The sequence below is a fragment of the Nanorana parkeri genome, unplaced genomic scaffold (genome assembly GCF_000935625.1).
Source record: "Nanorana parkeri isolate BGI_ZX_2015 unplaced genomic scaffold, ASM93562v1 scaffold477, whole genome shotgun sequence".
In the NCBI taxonomy this organism is placed as follows: domain Eukaryota; kingdom Metazoa; phylum Chordata; class Amphibia; order Anura; family Dicroglossidae; genus Nanorana; species Nanorana parkeri.
This window is the reverse complement of record NW_017306745.1, coordinates 141,654-167,689: the sequence shown is the minus strand read 5'-3', so window position 1 is coordinate 167,689 and position 26,036 is coordinate 141,654. Positions and strand designations below refer to the sequence as shown.

The window sequence follows — 26,036 nt, the reverse complement described above, 5'->3', positions numbered from 1 at the left end:
GTGTATCACACTTTTATTTTACACGGCAGTAGGCGGCAAATATCAGCCCGTCCGTTCTATGTATTCCGCAAAGTTCACAAATAGTTATGCTTCAATGCGGCAAAATAAATGGACTTATCAGCTGTAACGTTTACACACACAGACAGAAGGCCGGTTATTTGCTGTAATGCTTTGTTTGGGGGATGTTTTAGTCCCCCTCCAGAAACGTGAAGAAAATATCCATCGTCTGTAGACATTGAATTCTTAGGTGGTAATGGAAAATGTGGGGGTCCAGTAGGTGCTGTCAGATGCCAGCAGGGGGGCGATGCAATAAAAAGATTTATGTTGAACTTTTTCTTTAATGTCATGCCCTGGTAGAGCACTTTGTAATGGAACTACAAACAAAGAGCTCTAAGGATTATTTAGGTGAGCCGAAGGAAAGTAATAATGGATATAAACCCAAGAACAAAAACATATTGCATCTTACTAGTCCTTAGATGTGGTGGCTGCATTCGTTTTCTTTTTTTTTCTGGATTTTAATCCCTTTGTTTTTAACCGGCGATCCTGTCAATAGCACATTTCCTGTCTTAGGGTAACCACGCTCAATCACTGTACTGTATCTGTGGAGCAGCAGTGCTGTCACCCTAGGACAGGAAGTGTGTTATAACCAGGGCCGGTGCTAGACTATTTTGCACCCTAGGCAAGACCAGCTACTTGCACCCCCAGCCCCTCTCCTGTGGCATAACCCCCAATCCCCCCCGGCGTGGCCCCATGATCCTGCCAGCTAGCTTCCGCAGGCTACAGGTGGATGTAAGCATTTGGGAGCAATAGCCAGACTGCTATTGGCTATTTCTAATTTGAAATAGCCAATAGCAGACTGGCTATTGAAACCTCACCCTCTGAGCAGAGGAGCGGACCTGAGAGAGAAAGTTGTCTCCCAGTTCTGCTCAACTGCTTAGTGGGAGAGTGTAATAGCCAGCCTGCTATAGGCTTTTGCAATATGGAAAAATTGGGGGGTGCACTGTGAGGGGGTGAGTGGTCGATGCTGCGCCCTAGGCCGCAGTGTTCCCTAGGCGGCTGCCTAGTTTGCCTAGTGGCAGCACCGGCCTTGGTTATAACTACAGAACACCTCCTCTTCTCCTCATAGCGAAAACATGGAAGAGAGGGGATGTTCTTTAGTCCAAAGAAGTGCACTGGACATGACTGGTAACACTGCTTGAGATAGCACTTCATTGTGCGCAGGAACTTAGAGCTTACATGATTTCAGAGGGGATCAACAGGTATTTTTGCTCAAAGGTCAGCAAATAGAAGTTCATTGTTAGGATTTATGTACACTTTAGGAGGAGTGTAGCCCAAAGCAATCAATAAAGATTGCTTTTACAGTGCAGTTAAATAATATTATTATCATTATTATCAATATTAGGTGTAGTAGTATTAGTACCACTCCACTTAGGGTGTAGTAGTAGTATTAGGGGTTTATAAATGATTCACATAGCACAATCATCTGCTGCAGAGATGTACAACATAATTGTTTAAAAACAAAAAAGTGAACAATAAACACATAGCAAAACATAAACAACACCACCAAATTGAATAGAAGAGGTAGCGTTTCTGTAAATGTTTATAGTCTAAGGAACAGTATAAATAGAGATATTATGGTGACGTGGGCTAACAGGAACCAAAAAGCCCTCCACTAAACCAATGTGAGGCTCAGAAGAGCCTTTGTAAAGCAGAAGGTATCTGTATGTCTCACTTTCATCACAAACCCAAAAAACAAGAGATCTTATATAAATTCCTTACTCTAGGATAGAGCCATTTATTTCAAACTGGATACAGCTGTTTCAGGCTTGTTGCCCATTATCATTGCGGTGCAAGAACTATGGCTTTTATGAAGCAGGGCTTGGGGACTAAAGAAGCAGTATACCTATAGAGCAGGGGCGTAACTAGAAATCACAGGGCCCCATAGCAAAATTTTGCAGAGCCCAAATGAGATTCCACACAGCCGACCTGAGGGTGACCCTGCAGAGCCCACCATAGACTCTCTAAGGTCAGCTCTGCAGGGTCACCCTCAGGTGGGATGGTCACACTCCTTACCTGTTTGCCTCCTCTTCCTCCACCATCGGTGATGAGCCCTGCCTCCTCCTCCCGTCGCTGGGCCCGCCCCTCCCCGCCGCCGGGCCCCGCCTCCTCCTCTGATGCCAACCCCGGGCCCCGCCTCCTCCTCCACTGCTGGGTGCAGCCTTCTCCACCGCTCTCAACGCCGCTGCTGGCTCTCACTCACTCAGCAACGGCTGTGGAGAGGAACGCACCGCTGCACAGATCACTGTCAGTAGCGGTCGCCTGGGTCGCTATGTTGATTGTTACGCCACTGCTAGAGAGGTTATCCCAAGCTTGCTATAATACTAAGCTAGCCACTGAAGATCCATGCTTACCTTTTATTGCTTAATATGTATTGAGCTATCCTACTCCAAGATCATTGCTGAAAGCTCCAAGCCCTGCACCAGAATTTACCAGCGCCAAGGTATTATTGCCCAAAATGACTGATTCAAGCTCCCACCTACAGGGTAAAGCACATGCCTCTAGATAGGCCACTAACATGGGCATGTTGCATAGAGTGATGTTGGGGGTTTGGGTGAGTGGGCCAGAACTGTGATTTCTTTACAAGTGAGGGTTTGCATCCAACACACCAAATTGGTTTAGCAATCTAAGGGCTCTTTGGAATAAATGTCAGATTCGGCCAAAACATTAACTAGGTTAGTACCTGCCATTTTATGTCCCTGGTGTCCTAAGGCAGCTATGTAAAGCACGTACCTAAAGGATTCTGTAATTACGGTCACATGCCTTGTAGAGTTTCCTGGCAGTCTACAACAGCCCTTCTCAACCAGGGTACCACAGCACCCTGGTTTGCCTTCAGGCTTCCTTAAGGGTGCCTTGAAATGATGACACAAAGTCATGCCTCTGATGTAAAGAAGGCTCCTGATATGATAGAGGGGGACTCTGATGTGAAGAGGCGGGGTGGGGGGCAGGCTGTAATGTTTAGGAGATTCTAATGTGAAGGGGGAAATGCCACTTTTTTTTGTTTTTGCTTGGAGGTCCCCCATCCTTAAAAGCCATACCAGACCCATATCTTGTGTAAGGGTTTGGTATGGATTTTGGAGGAACCACATGTATTGTTTTTACATTTACGGTTTTTAAATTTTAAACTGGGGTGACTCGAGAATTTGTATATTTTTAATGGTGCCACGGAAAAAAAAAAGATTGATAAACGTTAGTCTATAAGATGAATATGCAAATACTAACACCAGTTTCTGCCTTTGCACCTTAAAGCCTATCACTTATTTGAAAAGGCATTTCTGGATGAAGATGAAGGGTGCTGAAAACGGCGGGACCAATTGCAACTTCAAAAACTATAGCAGCTATTTGCATAGAATTTTGGGGTTACTTGTTTGCTCTGTAGGGCAGGGGTGCCTATTAGGTAGATCGTGATCTACCAGTAGCTCTCAAAGCTGATGCTGGTAGATCACAAAGGGTGTAAATGGTGGCCCCTTTATTCCATTTTGGTATATTTATTTAGCTGTGCACACATGAATACATATTAGCCTGAGTCTGCTGAGCCAACCTCCCTGACACCTTTCTGGTTGATACTGGTGGTTGAAGTTCTATGTATTACATCAAGAATATTAGTTTATACAGCCTGTAGCACTGCACTGTTTGCAAAATACAGCAAGGTGAGCCAGGAGAGAGAGCGTGAGGAGAGACAGCCAGGAGAGAGAGGAAAGACAACCAGAGGAGAGAGCAAGGAGAGACAGCCAAGAGAGCAAAGAGAGACAGCCAGGAGAGAAAATGAGGAATGACAGCCAGGAGAGAGAGAGCGAGGGAGGTTTTTTTTTCATTGGTAGATCTCATGTAGCTCGTCATTTGAAAAGTAGATCTTAACACAAAAATTGTGGGCACCCCTGCTGTAGGGTATGCAACCATTTGCCTACGATACATGATTACACTGATTCACTTTAACACATGAGCAAGATTACTGTGAGGAGACAGTGGAAAATTGTCAATGATGAGTTAAATTAACACCTCTGGCCATAACAGTAACCTTGAAAGTTTTTTTATGTATATCCAAACTACCACTTAAATGTCCAACTCTAGCCAAAACACTTTTATTTTTTACGTTTGGATAAAGTTGGGGGGGGGGGACTTGCATTTTTTTCCTGTTCTGTCTGATATCTGTCATTTGGAGAGGAAGTAAGTGAAAATCTCCATCATGGGAACATAGACAGCAATCCTGACTAGAGATGAACAAAACTGCCTGGATACGGTTTTCAAACAGTTTCACAAATTGTTGTGACCAAGCCCATTAAAGTCTACGGGGAGGGGGGTGGGGGGAACTGGTTATATAATTTTGTCCATTTGTAGGACTAATAAGCAAGCTTTTGTCAAGCAAAAGTCATGGGAAGCCAGGCACTGCCATGAGCGACTTCTACCAATGCCAAACATGCACTGACAATATGGCTGCTGTGAGCCCACCCTTTTTCAGAAAGGGAGCTTGGATATTAATTCCTGTAAATTTACTTGTGACTCGGCTCCCCATGGGCAAAGGCTATGCAGGGCATTATACTGTAGGTTGTTCATTATTGATGAACCCTCAAACGTTTTTGGCCAAAATTTTCACACATGCAAACTTCAAGAATCCCGTTGATTTGCTGCGAACCCATAGTGGCGGTGAACCTGAACCTCATCCCTAATCCTGACATTACACACAGAAAATGTGTATATCGTTGTTTGTGTTCCCATTGGTGGGCTTTCCCCTTAGTTCCTGTTCTGCCTGACACCTGTCAAATCAACAGGAATTGGTTAGATTTTTCCAAATTTCCTGTTCTATCCGACCTGTAAAATATACAGAAAGTGAGTTGACATCTTCCATCTTCCAGATGGGGATACAGGCCCTAACCCATCTATATTCTCTCCCAGACCAAAAAAAACCCCTTTACACTGTAGTTGGGTTTAAATTTCCCTGTCACCCGTGCACCATATGGGTGCACCAAGCTCCCGTATACAAAAGTGGGAACCACGGTGTTACCCACACAAAAAGTTCCTATGAAAAGGCCATTCATGTGCCGCACAGACCCAGGATATTACTTTGCTGGAACGTCTGCTTAATTTGTTTCCATAATCCGTGTGTACTTTTAATGTTGTAAGTCTGGAAGCAGGCTGGGGAGTCTTGCGGGAGGACACGCTAATATTAAGACCATATGATGACCGGACCAGATTACAAATGTTTTCATTGTCTTCCGTCGGCCCTGCCATGTCTGAGGACATAAAATCCTGATGGAACACAGACTTTCTTCATTTTGTATCAGATGGTTCTTCACAGGAATCCTGGAAAACACGTCTAAGCTTACTGTCACTAGTGACTTCTACAGTATCTACACAATCAAATAAGCCGCTCAACTATGAAAATATATATATATTTTTTATTTTACTGTGGATGTGCAGTATCATAAAGGCTAAATTAAAGCCCAACTCTGGGCTAAATGTATGTTTAAAAAATGGCTCCCCAGCTGGATTGATCAGAAATAAAGTATTCCTAATTGCTATACGCACCTCCTCTCTGGTGCTCTCCGCCGCAGTCATTCGTTTTCGCCACTAGATGTCCTAAGTCTGCACTAGGAGTCATTCATCCTGGAAGACTGAGGACAGTAGGTGAGTGCAGTCCCCACTAGACTCACAGTGTATTGATGTCCACCGATGTGTGCCACCTGACCTGACTTTGAAGATGTCTGGAAAAGGTAAGTAAAAAAAAAAGGAAACATACTGCCAGGGTGAGGGGCCAGATGCAGAGCTTGGAGTTGGACTTTAGAGGAAACATGCACCGAGAGTCGCAATATGTCTGTGAAGGTTCTCATTCATCCAGGTCCTGGTATATCTGTAAAAAAATAAGTCAAGGCAACTGGACTTGCTGTATACAAAAAAAATACAGCAAGTCCAGTTGCCTTGATTAATTTTTTACAGATATGCACCGAGAGAAACATGAAGACTGTCACTTGTAATCTTCTGAAACTGCTAGTTCCCTGGCTGTCATGCCTTTCCAATGGCTTCATTATTTCAAAGGCATTGATGTGGAATAGGTATATACACTGAGTGGCCAGATTATTATGGCCACTCCATCAGTACTTCGTTGGGCCACGAGATGACTTTGTTGGGCCGCCTCATGACTCCAGGAGATGTTGAAAGGTGATGCGAGGAATCTGACACTGCACTGTTGCCCTTCTGTTGTCTGTACCAGTCTTGCCACTCTCCATTCTGCCCTAACATTGACTATTTGTTGACGGCCACAATTCGCACGTTCAGACCCAGATTTTCGGCTGACAGTCCGGTCTTTAAACACTTTAACAACAGCTGCTCTTGAACATTTAATGAATTCTGCTGTTTTGCTGATACTCGCTCCATCGCTCCGAGCGCCAACAATCATCCCACGCTCAAAGGCTGTTAAATCGCGTTGTTTCCCCGTATCTTCAGAAAAAAAACCCACTTCTACTGTCATGGTGAACAACCTGCTTCCCTATTTATAATTGTCTGTCCCTCTAGCAACTTCAGCGCAAAATTATAGCTAATTATAGTGGTGTGTTCTTTCACAGATTTGTTCATTTTAGTATACAATATAATAGCCATTTTTTTTGGTAAGATATAACAGATGAGGTTGTGCCAAATAGATAGATACCAAACATGTCAAGCTTCAAAACTGCATGCACCCCTGAAATGGCAAAAAACTAGGGTACCCATAATTGTCCATAGGCAACACTTTAAAAACCTTTACAGGTCATCAGCTTAGAGTTAATAATGGCCCTCCAATTACTGCTCTCACTCTTGCATGCTCAGAAATGTCCAACATGTGTAGCTCAAGCGTCATTTTTTTTGCACATAGGTGCACCCGACGTGTGTCTGCCTTAGTATGTGCAGGAGCAATGGACTTTTTGGGGTATTTTTTTTACATTTATTGTATTTATTTTTATTTCTTAAAACTTTTTTCTTACTTTACTTTATTCCTATCACATAGATGGCTCACATTGGAGATGACAGGTTCTCTTTAGGATGGCCGGGTACGGCACATGGAAGTGATTGGGCTTTACAGCCGCCTGAACCACTTCCAGTGTAAAGCTGACAGTCAGCTCTATACATGTTAACAGACTTCTGGTGGATATACTGCTTACAGGGCCCCGCTGCTGCCACTGTATGTCATGCACGCATTGTTCACAGCATCTGCTGTTGCGATTCTGACCTTTTAAATAATGTCTGCATCAGATTTGATATTAAGGTAGCTTCTTCAGGGAGGCCTTAGAGTTCTTTAATTTCTAGTTAGAACAGCCAGTTGGCATTTCTAATTAGAGATTTAGCCTAACAATTTTTAAATATCATTTAATAAAAACAAAAAAGTGCAATAAACATTTACAGAAACAAAAATGATAAACGGACATAAGTAACAATAAAATAAAACAATTTAAACGTGAAATGTACCTAAGCAGAGTCCACCTGGTCTTTGGTACAGTGCAGAGTTTGGATGACTTGAGGAGTAAGTCCAATCTGATATTGCAAGAGTCACTAGCCCTCATAGCGTGACTCTAAATAAACTTTAGTAGTTCTGATGGAAAAACAAGACCCCCCAGCTGCTCGTGCAGCTACGTTTTCTTGTCATCTGGTCAGGATGATTCAGAGACACCCCACCTAATCAAAAAGTCCAAAGTAGGGATGCACCAATACCGTTTTTTAAGTACTGATATTTATCTACCCGATACCAGTACCAGCAATAAGGAAGCCGGGAGGCAGTTCATTACCCGACATCCGGCTTTCTGATTGGCTGGCTCCATGCTGTTTGGCTGGCTCAATGCTGATTGGCTGGGAAGCCGACTCCATGTTCCCCCGCAGCAATGCCGATCAGAGGATTTCTCCCTCTGACTGGAAAATTCTGGTATCGGGGGTAAGTATTGGAGCATTGGATACTAGTGTCAGTATCGGTGCATCCCTAGTCTAAAGGGTGTGTTGAAGGTGTGATGGAGTGTTTATTAATGCACAGCAGAAACACCCTTAATGCCAACTATCCTGGGTAAGTCTATATTTCCATAGGACAATGCTCCACAATCTGAAAACTAGCATATCATTTAGCAGGACAAATTATGATTTGTTAGATACCGGTGTCATATGTCTCATGTATAAACCTCCTAGGAGGCCTAATGTGACTTACTAGCATTCTAGACCATGTAATATGGTTATGTTTTGCATTTGAATTGTATCTTCTTCTACATTAAGGAAAGTTAACTTTATTATAGTAGGAATTATGGAAGTCATGAAAACTAACTCTGTGAAGTTTAGTTGTAGGTCAGTCTTGGTGCATACCCTCGTCCATTCTAAAACTGCACACCAGACCATTTATGACAGGGGCGCCCACAACTTTTCGTTCGGAGATCTACTTTTCAAATGACGAGCTCAATGAGATCTACCAACGAAAAAACACCTGCATTCAGGGGGGGGGAGGGAGCATGGCGGTGCATTGAAGTCAATGGCACCGCAGCCACGTCCCTCACCCGCAGTGCGATCGCCCGCACCCGGAACGCAGGCACGTTAGTGCCTGCGTTCCGGTCCAGTGCGATATGCAAAAATGCTGCAAGCACTATTTTTGCAGATTGCACTGGAACGGAATGCAGGCAGGCGATCTCACTGTGGGGGCATGGCTGCGGTGCCATTGACTTCAATACAACCCCACGCCCCCTCCTGCCCCTGAACGCAGGGAGTTGGCTGGCTTGCATTCCAGTGCGTTCTAAAGGAGCTGGCATCCTGTCCTCCCTTTGCGATCGACTGGTAGATCACGATCGACCTAATGGGCACCCCTGAATTATGATATGGCCATTGATGACAGGGATTCATCCAAAGACCTTTGAAGACTCTGGGCTAATTAAGGTTCATGATAACACTGCATTCCTTCTAACATGACTGTTTTTTTTCAAATGTGTCCACTTCCATGGTTGCTTAGCACAGGCAGGAGATTTTAATTTGACTGTCTTGTTACCGACTTTTGAATTTTGGGAAAAAATATGGTTGCATTGTGTCTAGCCCCACTTCCCCATTTTCCCCACACAATTTTGGATTTGTCATACCTCACCATCATATGTTATGGGAATATGTAAACAGGGTGCAAACAGGTGACTTAGGAGGGGGGCTCCAAAACTGTTTACCTGTCTAGGGGCCTGTTTGATTGCAATCCAGCTCTGAACCTCTCCACTATCCAAATAGTTTTGGAGATACACTTTATATTTCTATATTCTTTTTCTTCGTCTTCCACTTCCACAACTACAACCTCTCTCCCACTCCCTCTGTCTTTCTCTTTCATCTTTCTCTCCCTCCCTTCTTTCCTTCTCTTGCCATCTTTCTCTTCTCAGATTAATTATATCTTCACAGCCAAATTATTATTATTAATATAGCATTGCCAAAATAAGTGTGGGATTGGGAATGAGATGGGATGGCGTTGTGAAATAATTTAAGACATAAGAGATGAGGAATGAGAGTTCAGGGGTACGGCATAATGTTTTACATCTGAACTCCAGTCAAACAGCTACATACACATATGAAATGTTTGTATTTTTGTTCATTCAGTCCTGAGATCTATACTGTTCTGCCACACAACACTGTCCTGCCTGGCAGAGGATGGAACCTGATCCTAATTTCCTTTTCCACGTTAAGGGGTTCATTTAAAACAGTTATGCCTGGTGGATGCCGTTCTCATGGCATTAGTGCTCCTGGATGGCGTGCATGAGTATGGAAATTTCCTATGCTCATCAGCGCCATCTGGAGGGCACTAGTGTAGTGAAGAACAAATTAGGAAATATACTGGAGTTGCAAAGTTCACTGCCCTTTTATGTTTAGTATACATGGACTTCAGCAAGTGAAATAGAAGAGTGTATAGAGAGCTTTCACAAAGTAATTTCAAAGCTTTCAGGAAGCTTTGAGCAGCTGTCTTAAAGCCTAAGTGCCTTAAGCTCAAGTTTGGAGATGTCAAAGAGAGACCCTAATGGGGGTGTTGTCATTGCTAGAATTCTTAAGCATTTCTTGAAACTTGCTGAATGCCTCCCAGAAGTTTGTGTAAAGGGACAAAACATTAAGATCCGTGTATAACATCTACAAATAGGAACTGTTGGTTTCTAAGTCCTGTAGTAAGATGAAGGTCAGCTAAAGAAACCACTTAGAGATGGTAGAAGATTTACACACTCCAGAAGTTTTTTATTTCACAGCAGGCTTCAGATAAACCATTTCTCAGCAATGGAGCAGAGTTCAGTGGTGTGGGCAGCAGGTAGTGTTGCCACCTTTTTATTCAAGCGAAACCAGAACACTCTAGCGCCACGTGGCAATTTATTTTGAGAATATACAGGGGAGACAGATGAGAGACAGTCAGGAGAGAGAGCGAGGAAAGACAGCCAGTAGAGAGAGAGAAAAGAGACAGCCAGGAGCGATAAAGAGGAAAGCCAGCCAGGGGTGAGAGAGGAGAGACAGCAAGGAGAGAGAGCGTGGAGAAACAGAAAGAAGACAGAGCGAGGAGAGACAGCTAGGAGAGAGAGAGCGAGAAGAGGCAGCCAGGAGAGAGAGTAAGTAGAGACAGTCATGGAAGAGAATGAGGAGAGACAGTCAGGGGAGAGAGTGAAGAGAGACAATCAGCAAGATAAGCAAGCAGAGACATAGTTACATTGTATTTGAGGTTGAATAAAGACATTAGTCCATCAAGTCCAACCTATTAGGATCTCTTTCTAGGAGTACCTGTACCCCTGTATATTACCTGTACCCCTGTATATTACGGTCCCTTAAGAAATCGTCCAAAAGTTTCTTGAACAATTCCACATTATTTGCTGAAATCACCGCCTGTGGCAGTGAGTTCCAGACCCTAACTGATCTTACTGTGAAGAACCCCCTTCGCCCCTTGTGCTGGAATTTTTTTTCCACCAATTTTAGGTGGTGGCCTCTAGTTTTTGTAACGGAGTTAATTTTAAACAGTTTATCGCTAATGTTGCTACCACCATTAAACATTTTGTACATGGAAATCATATCCCCCCTTAATCTCCTCACCTCTAATGTGAACATGTTTAAATTTAGTAGCCTCGTCTCGTAGCTCTGGTCCTCCATACCCCTAATTAGTTTGGTTGCCCTTCGCTGGACTTTTTCCAACTCAAGGACATCTTTTCTTAGTACTGGTGACCAGAACTGGACCGCGTACTCCAGATGAGGTCAAACCAATGATCTATAAAGTGGCAAAATTATAGACTTGTCCCTGCAATACATCCCCTTTTTAATACAGGACAAGACCCTGCTAGCTTTGTTTACAGCAGCCTGGCACTGCAAACTACCTTTCAGTTTGTGGTCTACAATGACCCCCAAATCCTTCTCCATTTCTGACTTCCCCAGCGGCATACCCATAATTGTATAACCCATTTGTTTATTTTTAATTCCAAAGTGCATTACTTTGCATTTATCGACATTAAACCTCATCTGCCACATTAATGCCCACTCCCCTATTTTATCCAGGTCCTCCTGTAATGTTATAGTGTCTAAGTCCGTGTCTATTACCCTCCCTATTTTGGTGTCATCCGCAAACACGGAAATATCGCTGTTAACACCCTCCCCGATGTCATTAATAAATAAGTTGAACAATATGGGACCCAGCACAGAACCCTGAGGCACACCGCTCATTACACTAGCCCAGTCTGAAAAGGTGCCATTTACAGATACCCTCTGGACCTGTTCCCGTAGCCAGAGACAGCCAGGAGAGAGCGAAGAGACAGCCAGGAGAGAGCGCAAGAAGAGACAGGCAGGGAAGAGAGTGAGGAGAGACAGCCAAGAGAGAGAGAGGAGAGACAGCCAGGAGAGAGAGCGAGGAGAGACAGCCAGGAGAGAGAGCGAAGAGAGACAGCCAGAAGAGAGAGAGAGAGGAGAGACAGCCGGGACAGAGAGCGAGGTGAGACAGCCAGGAGAGAGAGCTAGGAGAAACAGCCAGGAGAGAGAACGAGGAGAGGCAGCCAGGAGAGACAGCAAGGAGAGACAGCCAGGAGAGAGTGAGGAGAGACAGCCAGGACAGAGTGAGGAGAGACAGCCAGGAGAGAGAGTTAGGAGAGATAGTGAGGAATTACATCTTGTGTCCCTGATTCAGGGCCATACACTGCAGAACTTGGTAAATGGGCCAAAGCACAGAGTGTCTGAAAAACTCACAATGTTGTTTGGTGAGATCCATGTTTTTTGGGCATGAGGGACATTAAGGGCGATATGAAAAAAACAACACTCACACTGGTTCCTCCTGCACCCCCAACAATCCTAGCTCTGAGTGTTTACATTTAGCATTATACTGTACATGCTAAATAGTAGATTGTAGTGTATGAGAGAGAGAAGAGAGAGAGAGAGAGATATAGCAGAGAGAGAGAGAGAGAGAGCAGAGATAGAGAGAGAGAGAGAGAGATTGGAAATGTTGTACGAACCATCACATCCCAGTCACAGTGGAGGTAAGTATTATCTTTCTTCTCTAAAGACACGTGCTTTCCTCAAACCTTCTTTATATGTGACAGGGTCTCTTTAATTGCCTCAAGAAAGCTGCACAAAACATTTTAAAAATTGCAATTCTTTTGTAAATTCTTGTTGTACACACAAGCTGAAGCCCGTTTGAACAAGGCCTAAATAAATGTAAGCTAACAAATGCTCAGCCCTTTGTTATCTGCATTGACTAAGCTGATCATTTTTTTCCTCTTCCTTGCAGTCCTCTGTCATGTCGGTCTGCTTTGCTCGGTTTCATCCAAATCTTGTGATCGGTGGAACGTACTCTGGACAGATAGTCCTGTGGGATAATCGCAGTCATCGGAGGACTCCGGTTCAAAGGACGCCGCTTTCTGCTGCAGCGCACACTGTAAGGGTGACACTTATTGTCTATTATTGATGCCCCCTTCTTTCTATTTGGTTTATGTAATAAGGTAACAAGCGGAGATCAATAAGCAAGAGCAACCAATCATCTTTCACAGGTGACTGCCCTAAAATAATGACTGGAGTCACCGCACTGTTCATTTTCCCGTTGTCAATTGCCTTTGAAATATTTCAGATGTTTCATGTGTGAGTAAACATGCCGGTTACCTGACCGTCTCATTAAAAATCTTTGAGGCCACATTCATGCTTGTGCGTTGTGGTAGCATGCAGTAATATGCACATTTTTCCATGTGTTAGTGCATTTCACATTAATGCACAGATATTCGCATGTTGTGGTGCGCTGCCATTTCTGTGGGGGCCATTTATTATAGCAGTTGTGTATTGATTAATGTGCCGTTTTCATGTAAAAATATCAGCAAGAATCTTCAGGTCTGTTTTGTGAGCAAAGCATGGCCAACGCTGTGTGGCCAACCAGCAACTATCTTTCCTTATTGTCTCCCTTCCGAGGTGTGAGACTTTAATTGGGCTTCAACCCTGTTAACTGCCACTGACGTAAAGCTTACATTAACATTAGCACGGGTCTTTAAACATACTCCTGGCTACTATAGCTCTTGGCTTTTTTAAAGCCCCCTGCCCCTATGTACACAAAAACATAAACATGAGTAGCAGGAGTGCCTATGTATGAAAATGCCAATTGCACCACACATATTAGGTATTGCTGTGCACACTAGAGTGAGAAAAATTATTTTAGGGTCATCACTCATGGCTAATTCTAAATTGATGACATGTTTGTGCCTTTTAAAGCATCGCTTATGGACAATTTTGGGTACCATAAATTATTGCTTTTTCATGGGTGCATGCAATTTTAAAGTGACACTAAATTCAGGAGTTACATCTTAAAAATGCATTCAGGTCACCAAACTATTAACAAAAATGTATCTTATTTGTGTATCACTCGGCTGTAGATCCTCAAATCATCTCTGACTTGGTGCTGACACTGTCCTTCCTTCTGGAGGGTGGCTACTTTTGTTCCCCATGGTCCCTGTGTGTGTTGTAAAGTAGTCACGACTTCTCACGTATAGTTAGCTAATTTGTATTGAGATTGTAGTCCATCACGGGAGTGAGCTTGGAGCAGTGACTACTTTGCAACACACACAGGGACCATGGGGAACAAAAGTAGTCACCCTCCAGAAGGAAGGACAGTGTCAGCACCAATTCAGAGATGATTGGAGGATCTACAGCCGAGTGATACACAAATAAGATACATTTATGTTAATAGTTAAAGGAGAACTATGGGGTTAGGGCTTTTCCCCATAGTTCTACTAAGGGTAACGGGAGGACACAAACTAGCGTCCTCCCGTCACCCAAAGCTCAGTATACCGCGAGCTGTATACTGAGATGCCGCAGCTGAAACGGATCCCGACAATTATGTCAGGATCCGCCCAGCTGCGTGAGTGACAGCTGGCTCTGCCTATCTAGAGGCAAACCCAGATGTACCCGCACCTCCCCCGGGGAGGGGGGAATCCAGTCCCTCCCCTGTCACGGCTCTCTGCAATGACAGGATCGAGAAGTGAGCGAGCGCTGGTATGGGTTCGCTCACCTCCCGATCTACTGAGCCGACCTGTGACAGTTTCATTGTCACAGGTCGGCTAGAACTATGAGGGGAGTGAAAAGCACTCCCCTCATAGTTCTCCTTTAAGGTACTTGAATGCTGCTTTAAGGACTTACCTTAAATGATGCATCTTGATCCGATCATCATCTTCTTTCCTGTAGTTTTCAGGAGTCCCTTCAGTACTGGTGCTGGTCTTTGGTCCAGCACTGACTGCTGTGTCTTCTGTGTCCCACGGTGTCTGTCCATGTGCACACTGCCGGCTGCGTGAATTGACTTACACTATATCAAACAAGAGTCCATGAACCCATTGCACTCCTGACTGCTAGTTCCACAAGAATCAATTGGGTGCTGCGGTAGTCGACAAATGGCAACCGTTATATACATGGATAGAAACAGGGACACCGGCATTGTAAAATGCAGATCAAATTCCTCTATTTATTGACATAGTTGCAGCATATCACACTGGTGCAACAATGCAGGATCCCCTTCCTCAGGCAAAACATGTTTAATTTTAACATGTGTGCACAAATCGTTCTAGCAGCAAAAGGGGTGAAAATAGTGGTTGGAGTTTGGAGTGGCCCTTTTTTTTTTTAGATATTTTGATAGTGGTAGAAAATTATAATGTTCATATTTTAAATATTTGCATAGAGGCAACTTCTTGCAGGAACAGTCACAGATCAGATTAACTTTAAAGAGCTTTGCTTGTCTGTTAACAGCACCCCATCTACTGCGTGAATGTGGTTGGAACACAAAATGCGCACAACCTTATTACAGTTTCCACGGATGGGAAATTGTGCTCCTGGAGTTTGGATATGCTCTCAGCCCCGCAGGTGAGTGCCGGCTTTGCCCCATGAGAACCACTCTGCCTAATGCCTTAATTGGAGCAGTCTGTTACCAGCTGAAATACATTCTTACAAAAAGGAAAGTTTAGCTTTCTACTAACAGGAAAACTTGTGTTTATGTACTACTTTTGCATCAGTGAGTGAAGAATGATGTCTAAAGGCTGGTCCACATGGCTAGCTTTGGCCCTTCTGGCTAATACAGAGAAGGCACAGAAGTCTTAAAGCAAAACTTTAGTTAAAGCAGAACCGTAGCCAAATATAACAAGAAAAAAATGAATAGCCCATTAAAAGATAAAATAACAAAACCAGCTTTTGCTGCAATATTAACCTTAAATCTAGAGACCCCCCATTACATTATTCCTGCTGCTAAATGTCCTCAGTCTGATGACCGTCATCATTCAACACGCTTCCACTGAGCCCAGGTCATCTTGGACCTGCCCCCAGCCTGTGACTGGACAGTGAAAGGAGAAGCAGCACAGGGATGAGCTCATCTCTCTTTCACCCTGCTTTCCCTGCTGTACATGACTGCAAGAGGCTTATACCAGGTCACATTCAGATACTTACACTGCTTGCTTATAATAAATAGATTTAATGATGTATTAATAAATAGAGAGCTGCAATAATTTGTGTTTTCTAGAGAGGAAGAGCCAGCTGTCAATCGGGCAGTGGGGTGGATCCTGACAATATTGTAGGGATCTTTCCCCCGCCGCAGCGTGGCTCTGCGCTGTTTGCATATAGCGGGCAGTAGCCCGCTAAATACTGAGTTTTGGGTTGCAGGAGGACATAGTATATGTCCTCCTGTATATGTCCTCCTGTGATCCTAAAGATAACTATGGCCAAAAAAAGGCTGAGCCATAGTTCTCTTTTAAAAAACATTGCTATGGGGTAGTGCTGTTTTTAGCAGAAGAGACTTTGCATATCTCACTTGCCATCCCAATTACAGTGGGCAGGAAATAAAAGGAAAAGTATTTCAGACAGAAAAAAACAATCTGGCATTTTGACTTGCTCTTCTCTTGACCTAACCGATAACACATAAAGTATGATTATGAATGATGATGATAATAATGTTTTTTGTGTTTATTCCAGGAAAGTATGGAACTCGTCTACAATAAATCCAAACCAGTGGCAGTTACTGGGATGGCTTTTCCTACAGGAGATGTTAATAACTTTGTAGTTGGAAGTGAGGAGGGGACGGTTTACACAGCCTGCCGCCATGGAAGGTATACGGAGCCATTTGATAGCAGTTCTAAATTGGAATTTTGTGTTTTGCAAAATGTGCTGTTCAGTAAAGGCAGGTTGAATCAGTAGTGGTTGGTGCCAGGCTTTTTAGTGTGGTAGGTCTTGGTGCAGGACAGGCAGCGTTTCAGCACTGGGTAAGGTAAGTGTGGGTTTGCCAGACCATTTCATTCAATGACAACCTTCTCATATGTTTGTAAGTGTATTTTATCCATTTAAAACAAATCATTTATCTGTAAAATCCTTCCTTGTGTAAGCATCCAGAAGCCCTGAGACTGCTGCTGGGTGCTGCCATCTTGAATGTGATGCCAACAGCCCCAGCAGACTCAGAGCTGTCACTCAACTGACATTCTATAGAATTTCCCTGCACTCCTCCCCTGGCAGCTATATAAAAGCCTATGTAAGGAGGTCAAGGTGGGGTGTGCCAGAGCTGGACCAGTACGGACAATAATTAAACACTCCCACAAGTGGAGAAGGCTATGACATGGTAGGAGTGAGGGCCCTGGCTTTGCTAGGTAATCGACTCTTCCTGCAGTGGTCGAAATCCCTAGCAAGTTCAAAGGCACATTGCAAGTGAATAGAAAAAAATCAATTATGAAAAAGAAAAACGCTAACTAAGGATTTAATATACTTGATACAAGAATGTTTTACTTTACAGGTTCTCTTTTATCTGATTTTAGGAGGATTTGGGGAAGTAACGTAGCTTTAGGACTTGTGATGGAGTGAATAGAAAGAATTTTATAACTTTCAGCAAACTGCAAGAGCAGCTTTCTTGAAGCCTTTAAAGCCCCCTTTCAGCTCCAGTGTGGGGATGTTAAATACATATCTGGGGGGTGCTGACTGGCACTTTCAGCAAGGTTGCTTGTAACTTGTGGAAACCCTGTTGAAGTTTCCGAGCAGCTTTTAATAAAGTGACATTCAACACTCCCATTATGATCTGTGTCTTACAGCCTTCAGCTCCAGTTTGGGGGATGCTTTTGAGGCTTCGAGAAAGCTGGTTGAATCTGGTTGTATACATTGCACTTATACAGTTAAAAAAAAAATGTGTAGACTTTAAGCTAGGTTCTCACTATTACGGAGCGCCAACCACACATAATAGTGTTCATTAAGTCACTCCTCAACGTGTGTTATTTTGAATGGGCTACCAACGCACCTAATCACGGCAAAAACTGTACCTGACCCTTTTTCAGGAACTCAACACATGGTAATGCATTGCCGTGTGTTATGGTGCGCTGCAACCCAGGTGCTTTGTCTTCAAAGTGAATAGTGCACCAACACACATAACCTGTTCACCAATAGTGTCAACCGGCCCATAGTGTTAATGTTAAAGGCCATCTCCAGGCATGCAGAAACCCCCTCCCAACAGCAACCGGTTCTCTTTAATAATGCTCTCTCAGGCAGCACACATTTGTCTATGCTTCAATCCCCATTGTTCTGAACAACAAGAAAAAGATGACCTGTGTAAGCTCTGGGTTAAAGAGCCGAGGACTGTCTCCCTGTCCCTTACTGAGAGTGTTGGGTCAGTTTTCAAGTATCAGCACTTTCACATAAGAGTAAGGAGAGTGCTCCTCTACACTCAGAGGTACTGGATATTTTATTTGCTTCTGGTTGCTGAATGGAGTGGTGGTGGAGGAGAGGGGAAGGAGAGAATGAGGAGCTAGGAAAGGGGCTTTAAAGCAAAGGTATTGTTGTAAGGTATGTGAAATATGGTAAGGTAACTGCCACCCTCTTTGTAATGTGCCCACAGCAAAGCCGGGATCAGTGAGGTGTTCGAAGGTCATCAAGGGCCAATTACAGGACTCAACTGCCACAGCGCAGTGGGATCCATTGACTTCTCTCATCTGTTCCTTACATCGTCCTTTGACTGGACGGTCAAACTGTGGACAACCAAGGTAAGCACTGAAGTCCATCCCCAATGAGGACACTTACGGCTCTAACTAGTAGTAGTTGGTCACATTACACTGGACTTATTCTGCAATGTTGAAGATGTTTTGTAGTTTGCCAAAGTCACTTCTTCAATTCAAAAAAGCATCAGAAAGGAGTTTGCATGTTCTCCCTGTGCTTGCGTGGGTTTACTCCCAGTACTCCGGTTTCCTCCCACACTCCAAAGACATGCTGGAAGGTTATTTGGCTCCTGTCTGAAAATGTTCCCTGTATGTATGCATGCATGTGAGATAAGGACCTTAGATTGTAAGCCCCTTGAGGGTAGGGACTGATGTGAATGTGCAACTATGTAAAGTGCTGCGTAAATTGTCGGCGCTATATAAATACTTGTAATAAATAAATAAAGATTAAGTGAAAGAAGTGGCTTGGATAAACTATGAAACGCCTTTAACTTTGCAAACAAGTTGAATGTGACTACTACTACTAGCTATACCATGACCTGGATACATGAGAACCTTCACACTCACATTTTATTATTTTACTCCTACTTTTATTTTTTACACATTCTATTGGCCCTTTTAAAAGAAAAAATATAAAGTAGCATACACTTCGATTCTAATCTTCTAATCTGTCCCAGAGATATACCTGAAATTTTGATTGCTTTGGGCAACCCACACAGGAGTTTAACTTTTTTTGTCCTATGTTATTACTTGTAACCCTTCTTTATATTAAATTCTTATCATCCCTTATATAGCAGCTACAATTTCACATAAGGTTTGCAGTGCAAGTGTTGCCAGTCTAACTGCCTGAAAGTAGATTTTTCTGTTTTTCTGTCAAGCATGAACTTACCAAACTCAGATTTTCGCAGTCCTTGGTAATATATAACATGTGTCTGAGCAGTTGGAATCTTATTATTAAACAGGATTCTTACAAGTGGTCCTATATGAAAGCCCAGGAGTTGTAATAATATACTGTACATAATACAGATATTTCACACCTCATGCAATGTGATATTATTCACTGAGATCTCTCTGAAGGAGCATCTGAATGAGCTGGGAGTTTATTATAGATTGATAAATATGGGAATACTTGCAGAATAAACTTAGACTTAAAGTGGACCTTTCAGAAATCTTACAGTTTTGTCTGAATAAAATTCTGACAGGTCACAATATAGAACAGCAGTGTATTTTTTCAAAAAGCCATCCTATGTCCTCTAGTGACATATGGGTTCATGGAAGGAACCACACTGACCAGAGGAGAACATGCTATTTGAAACATCTGGAAGCAGGGCCGTAACTATAGATCACAGGGGGCCCAATAGCAAAAATGTGATGGGGGGCCCCCCTGATGACCTCTCTTTAAAGGATGCCAAAATCCCAACATTCCTCTTCAAAATCATCTTTACACTGTAGACTTTACAGTCAACTGCAACCATGCCAACCCTTAATGATATAGTACTGTATTATCTTCACATGTTCTATGTTTAATTTGCCTAAAAAACCTAGTGGGGCCCCCTTCCTCCCCCAGGCCCCATAGCAGCCACCTGGGCTGATATGGCTATAGTTACGCCACTGCCTGGAGGTGCGAGTTAATTTCAGCTCTCCGGAGCTCTTGAGCCCTCGTTCACACCTGAACGTTTTGTAGCGCGTTCTACGCTCGACGAACGCTCTACAAAACGCTCAAAAATATAAATCCCATTGTATTCAATGGTCTCGTTCCCACCTTGGCGTATTTCCGCCCGTCCCTAACGCGCTACAAAACGGCCCACGCCTGAAAAGGTACATGTACTACTTTGGGCCGTTTTGTTGCGCGTTTCCATTGGGATACAGCCAAGTAGCCTTCGGAAACGCGCGACGGCCGCGCAACTTTTTTACCGCGAATACTCCTAGGTGTGAACGAGACCTTAAGGTCTCGTTAATGTCTCGTTCACACCTAGGCGTATTGCATATTCGCGTCTGTCGCGCGTTTTTTTACCGCGATTCGTGGTAAAAAAGTTGCACGACCGCCGCGCGTTTCCGAAGGCTACTTGAAATACGCCAAGGTGGGAACGAGACCATTGAATACAATGGGATTTATTTTTTTGAGCGTTTTGTAGAGCGTTCGTCGAGCGTAGAACACGCTACAAAACGTTCAGGTGTGAACGAGGGCTAAGAGAGCAACGTTTCAACACACCGCCTGTGGACAGGCAAATATAAAGGTGCTGTCCACAGGCTGTAGCAAGGCCCTGTGGAGCGGTCTTGCTCCACTGGGCTTTGCTACAGCTGTTATTTACACCTTCTGACCGGGCCACTTTAAGTGCGCTAGAATGTGGGTTTTACTGTGCATTACCACAACTCATGTAATGCAATGCAGTCCATGCAATGTGTGGCAGTGCCATTTATTTAGAACAGCACCCCAATGCACAGGTACAATAGGGGGGCAATGGACCTTCACTGCAGCACACCAGGATGCACATGCCGTGTGTTATGATGCACTGCATTGAAAAAATGTTGCAAAGAGAACACACAAAAGAAGCACCGCTCCTCCACAGCTCAGGGAATGAATGAGCCGGTTGCTTACCGCTGGGAGCACGTCCTTGCTCTTATAAGAGCCCATACAAACATAAGAAAAGTTTGCCGTAGACCAGATTCTGCTGGGATAGTTTATTGAAGCTAGTACCACATCACTCGTGTCGTGCCCAAGCCACGCCCCTTGTGACGCGTTTCACCCAATCAGGGGTTTGGTCGTAATGTGGGTGGGTGGACCAGGAAGGGCTGTGCTTTATATCATGAAGTTCAATGTGTCAGAGGGGCAGACCTTGGGCAGGATACCAATGATGTCATACAATCTTCAATAAACTATCCCAGCAGAATCCAGTGGTGGGCAGTTTTTTTTTCTATTTGTACGGAGCCCATTGTATGACAGCCCATTCAAAATGCACACGCGTCACAAAAAAAAGCAAAGGTCAGAAGGGGCCCCTAACCCTTGCAGCTCCTGCGCTGATATCCTCCTACCAAAGTTATATGTACAATCTGTTTTTCCATTGAGCGGCACGTCGACTATAATTCAATCTGTGTAAACATTTCATTCAGAAATGCAATCATTTTCTTAATTGTATTATGCCTATTAAAACGAGTCTTCCATTAATTGTAGATTAAATTAAAGTTTCAGGATATACAAGGCACATTGTAGTCATTAAGTACTTTATTCTGAGCTGCCGAAGGGAACCCAACATATTTCACTTTTCAAAGACAAAACTAAGAAGCATTCACATTCCGCATTTTCTCCAGAAAAGAAAATTGCAGTGCGGCTTGACTGCCTGCGACGTGATTTGTAAGAAAACACAAAGCAAAACGGGGAGACAAAATAAATGATCTGTATGTGGTTCTAACATGTAAAGCAGTCATTGTATATTGGTTTTTTTTTTCATGTAATTTTGATCTGCGGTCTTTCTTGTGCTATATGAACTTCAGCACACCGAATACAAAACTCTTTTTTTTTATTAAAGCAACTGTCACTAAAAAAAAACTGTACAATAACGTGCTTCCTGCAAAGAAGACATTAAATACTCACCTTTTTCCCGCTACTGCCGTCTGACGATCCTTCTGGGGGTGTTGGATTCCTGTTCTCAGAGAGATTTGTGAGATTCCTGCTCAGATTTCAGCTCTGATTTTTGGCTCACTGCATTGGAGTCAACAAGGGAATTTCACAATAAAGTGATTTTCTTGCTTTTTAAAGTAGTATTATGGCCTCCCATTCAGGGGCATAACTAGAAATCACAGGGCCCCATAGCAAAATTCTGTATGGGGCCCCGTGATTGCTAGTTATGCCACTTGCAGAGCCCCAGCGGAGAGTGACCCTGCAGAGCCCACCATAGACTCTCTATAGTGGGCTCTGCAGGGTCTGAGATGTCTTACCTGTCAGCGCCTCTGTGGTCGCTGGGCCGCGCCTCCTGTTCCGTCCCCGGGCCCCGCCTCCTCTGCTATCGACGGGCCCCGCCTTCTCTTATATCACTGGCCCCACCTGCTCTTAGGTCGCTGGCCAGTGATGTAAGAGGAGGCGGGCCCCGCCTCCTCCATTCCGAACACCACCCTCATCTGCCGCAGCGGCTGGCTGTCTCTGACACAGCTCCGCTGTGGCTATGAGGGGAAATGCGCAGTGGCCGCTGCTGAGCTGTGTCTGTGACAGCCAGCACCCCCACATGCCATAGCAACCCAGGCGACCTTGGCCGGGCCCCACTGTGTCCGGCCCCATAGCGGCCGCCTGGGTCGCTATGGCGATTGTTACGCCACTGCTCCCATTAAAAAAATTTCCTGCAGCACTTAATTATAACCATTTTTAATGTAGCCCCCCTGCAAAAGTCCTACAAATACCGGTTTATCCTGCCAGTCCCACCCACCTAATGCAGCTTTCTGTAATGGTGTGGAAACAATGCTACACTGAACTAAGAGCAGAGTTGCCACCCCCGTGTATTCTGCTTGCACTACAGTGGGATAAAAAAAAGGCGTTGCAGGGAGCCTGGCTATCAGCATTGTCACTGCTGATTTACAAGCATGTAGCTTGTCAATCAGCACCTGGCCACACCCAGTCCTGCCCACTGCTTCCTGAATTGATAGCACTGCCTCTGTAACTAAAACCCTCCCACTGTGAGCCACAGTGTCTGGGATGGGTGTTGTGTGAGACACAAATAAAGGAAGATTTGGCTCATTCAGGGAAGGTAAAGGAAATTCTTTTTTGAGCCCAGACAGCGTGATGACTCAACCCCTAGGGGGCATGTAAATGACAGGCTGGGTTCACAGGAAATGGGCACATGACATGACTGTCCTTTTGCCCAGCAATTAACCAAGAAGGAAGCAGGGTATAGCGCTGGAGCCTGAAAAGGGCAATTGGAGAATAGCTTGAGAATATTTATTTTATACTGGGGAAAAGGGACCAAAGGAAAACATTTGATTATTTCCCTCTGCACTCCTCACAGCGCTCCCGGCCCAAGTACTTGTAGTGGTGCTTGCAGTGACAATCACGGATGGCACCGTGCAATAAACAGTGGAAAGCAGAAATCACCAGCACTCAGTAAATATCTTTGATGTCCATTTAATCGGACCAATCGTCAATTGCCATGTACAAAATAGCGACGTTTCGGGACCGCGCAGGATCCCTGCTGGTGATTTCTGCTTTCCACTGTGTTAAAAATGGTCATGTCTAATTTTCGGTCCCTTATCAATTGAGACGACTCCACTCCAAACCAGCCGGTAGATAGCCAGACCAGCCTACCATTGCACATTAGGTGCACCATTGTCACAAGAGCTGCATCCCTGGCATACCTACTGTTTCACTGGCAGGAAAAGAGTAAGCACAGGCACCACTGGTTCCATTTATCCTCATTTGTACTGACAGCTACAGAGGAGACAAATATTTGTAGTGCCTGTAACTACAAGACATGACAAAATGTATTATTATCTTGGATTAAGCCCATACTCCGCAACATCACATAACTCTTTCACCTCATAAAGAAAATCACATCAGCCAAAAGTATCTGAAATTGTCTTATTTTACAGCATGTGTATATTTCATTTTTCGTGTGGAAATGTCGGCTTTGCAGAATTCCAGACTATTGCAACCTGGATCAGATGGTTTCTATCTGAGCTGTAGAAAAACCCAGCATATCACAGAGCTGGAAAATGACTTGCACATGGCCTACAATGCCGAAATCAGGGGAGTTTCATCACTTAACAGTGGGGATGGTGATTTATAGCAGATAACTTTCCGTGAACTTCCTATGATGGACAGAGGTTTGCTGATGCAGAGAGACCTCCAGGCTTGTTTAATACGGCGGTGCAAAGAATAACGATGATGGGCAATAAACCATCGCGATCGCTCCGACTATACCTTTCATGGCGCCACCAGAGCAAAGGAAAGTGGTTACTGCTTTCTATGGATTGTCACACTTTTTAGTTGCTCTTTGCCTTTTCAAAGTATATGTAACCTAAATACTAAAATCTCATATACTGTATGCCTAAAGAGGAACTAAACTTTGCCGCCCACCACCAGCAAATAACTTAAAAACCCATAGCAAAAGATGGCCAGATCTTTAAGAAGTGTTGAATACATCAAGATTTATATTTTTACCATGCAGCTCGCTTTAGGCCGCACCACCCACTCTCCCGCTAAAGTTGGTGCCATCTTGGGTCTATCCTGGCACCTACTTCCTATATGCCTTCTTCTGCCCACCATGCATGTTACCTACATGGGCAGTACATCATAACCAAGCCTGGCGTTCCATCCACTATTGGGGGAACTGTGATCACTTATGTTGGAGCAAAGTCGTGGTGTCACACCGGCAAAGCACATATCGGCATGCACTAGTTATGCAACAAGAACTTATTATAGCAATATCTTAGGAAGGGGAAGGCTAGAGAAGAATTTACTGCTGTCTACATCAAGTATGTACTGGGTTGTGCATTAAGCTAGTCTTAGAGTGGTAACATGGCTACACAACTAGAGGGATTAATAGTTCCTGGAAAGCACTAGAAAGCTAGTGGTTGTGTAACAATAAGAAGTCTTACCTGATTGACGATTTATAGTCTTATAGTCGGAAGGAGCCAGAGGGGTAGGGACTGCATTGCTGCTGGTAGGTCATTCAAGAAAGTCTGCTGGAGAAAGAAGTTGTTCTGACCGCCCTCATTGGATGATTAGCAGTTTGGAGTGTTTTTTTCCTTGTTATGGCAAATTGGCACGGTAGGGGGTCTTTAAAAGGGGTCTATGAAAGACTTACAAATTGGGGCCCATCTGGTGATGTGATGCTTCCCTTTTTACGGGTTGTTGTTGGTTCTGTCAGTGACTTGGTCTCTTGTTTGGAGGCAGTTTTTATGCTCAATTCAGAACCGTCCTTTAGCTGGTAGGGTATGATTGTTGACAGGTGAACCTTGATTAAGATATCTCCTAGTGACCAGTTCCCTATTGTGCCTGGGAATAGCATGTCAGTGGTTGCAGGGTTCTGCCCAGTTGTAGTGTTCCAAAAGCTCATTTGAACACAGGCTCTGGAGGCGAGTTTCTTACACCCGGACAACTACCACAGTGCATAGACTGGCTTCCACTGGCTCCTTCTACACATGTTTCAGGGATCTTTTTTCCCTTCATCCCAGGTAGGGTTGCCACCTTTTCTTCAAGCCAAACCCGAACACTGTAGCACCTCGCGGCAATTTTTTTGTAAAGTATACACAACGCATATATTTGGCGTTAATCACAACTTGCCAGCGTGACACAGGTCCCCAGAAATATACTATATAAAGCAATATCCATATACTTTGCCGCACTCATTACCCGATATCCCAAAAGTAACGGGTGCTCGTAATGACTGCGGATGGCGCCGCTCACAACAGAACTCCAATACAGATGTCACCAGCACCACGATTCCATGTTAGTGTAAATTAGGGATGCACCGATACAAGAGGTGCACCGAAATGAAGATTTCAAAAACGAAACCGAAATAAAAAAAAAATGTCAGACCGAAACCGAAGATGTTTTTTATTTTACCTTTTTTACTTTTTTTCAAATATTTTTGT

At 44.0% G+C, this 26,036-nt stretch overlaps 1 protein-coding gene across 2 annotated transcripts in view; it reads left to right on the top strand.

Annotated features, from left to right (window-relative positions):
* The window catches only part of DYNC1I1 (dynein cytoplasmic 1 intermediate chain 1), a 258,886-nt gene that overhangs the window by 141,062 nt on the left and 91,788 nt on the right, over positions 1-26,036 (top strand). For both annotated transcript variants that reach the window (XM_018560772.1, XM_018560771.1), the window contains 4 exons: positions 12,761-12,907; positions 15,250-15,363; positions 16,462-16,595; positions 18,359-18,503. In XM_018560772.1, coding sequence (XP_018416274.1) covers positions 12,761-12,907; positions 15,250-15,363; positions 16,462-16,595; positions 18,359-18,503 — 540 coding nt within the window. The remainder of the gene's footprint in view (positions 1-12,760; positions 12,908-15,249; positions 15,364-16,461; positions 16,596-18,358; positions 18,504-26,036) is intronic.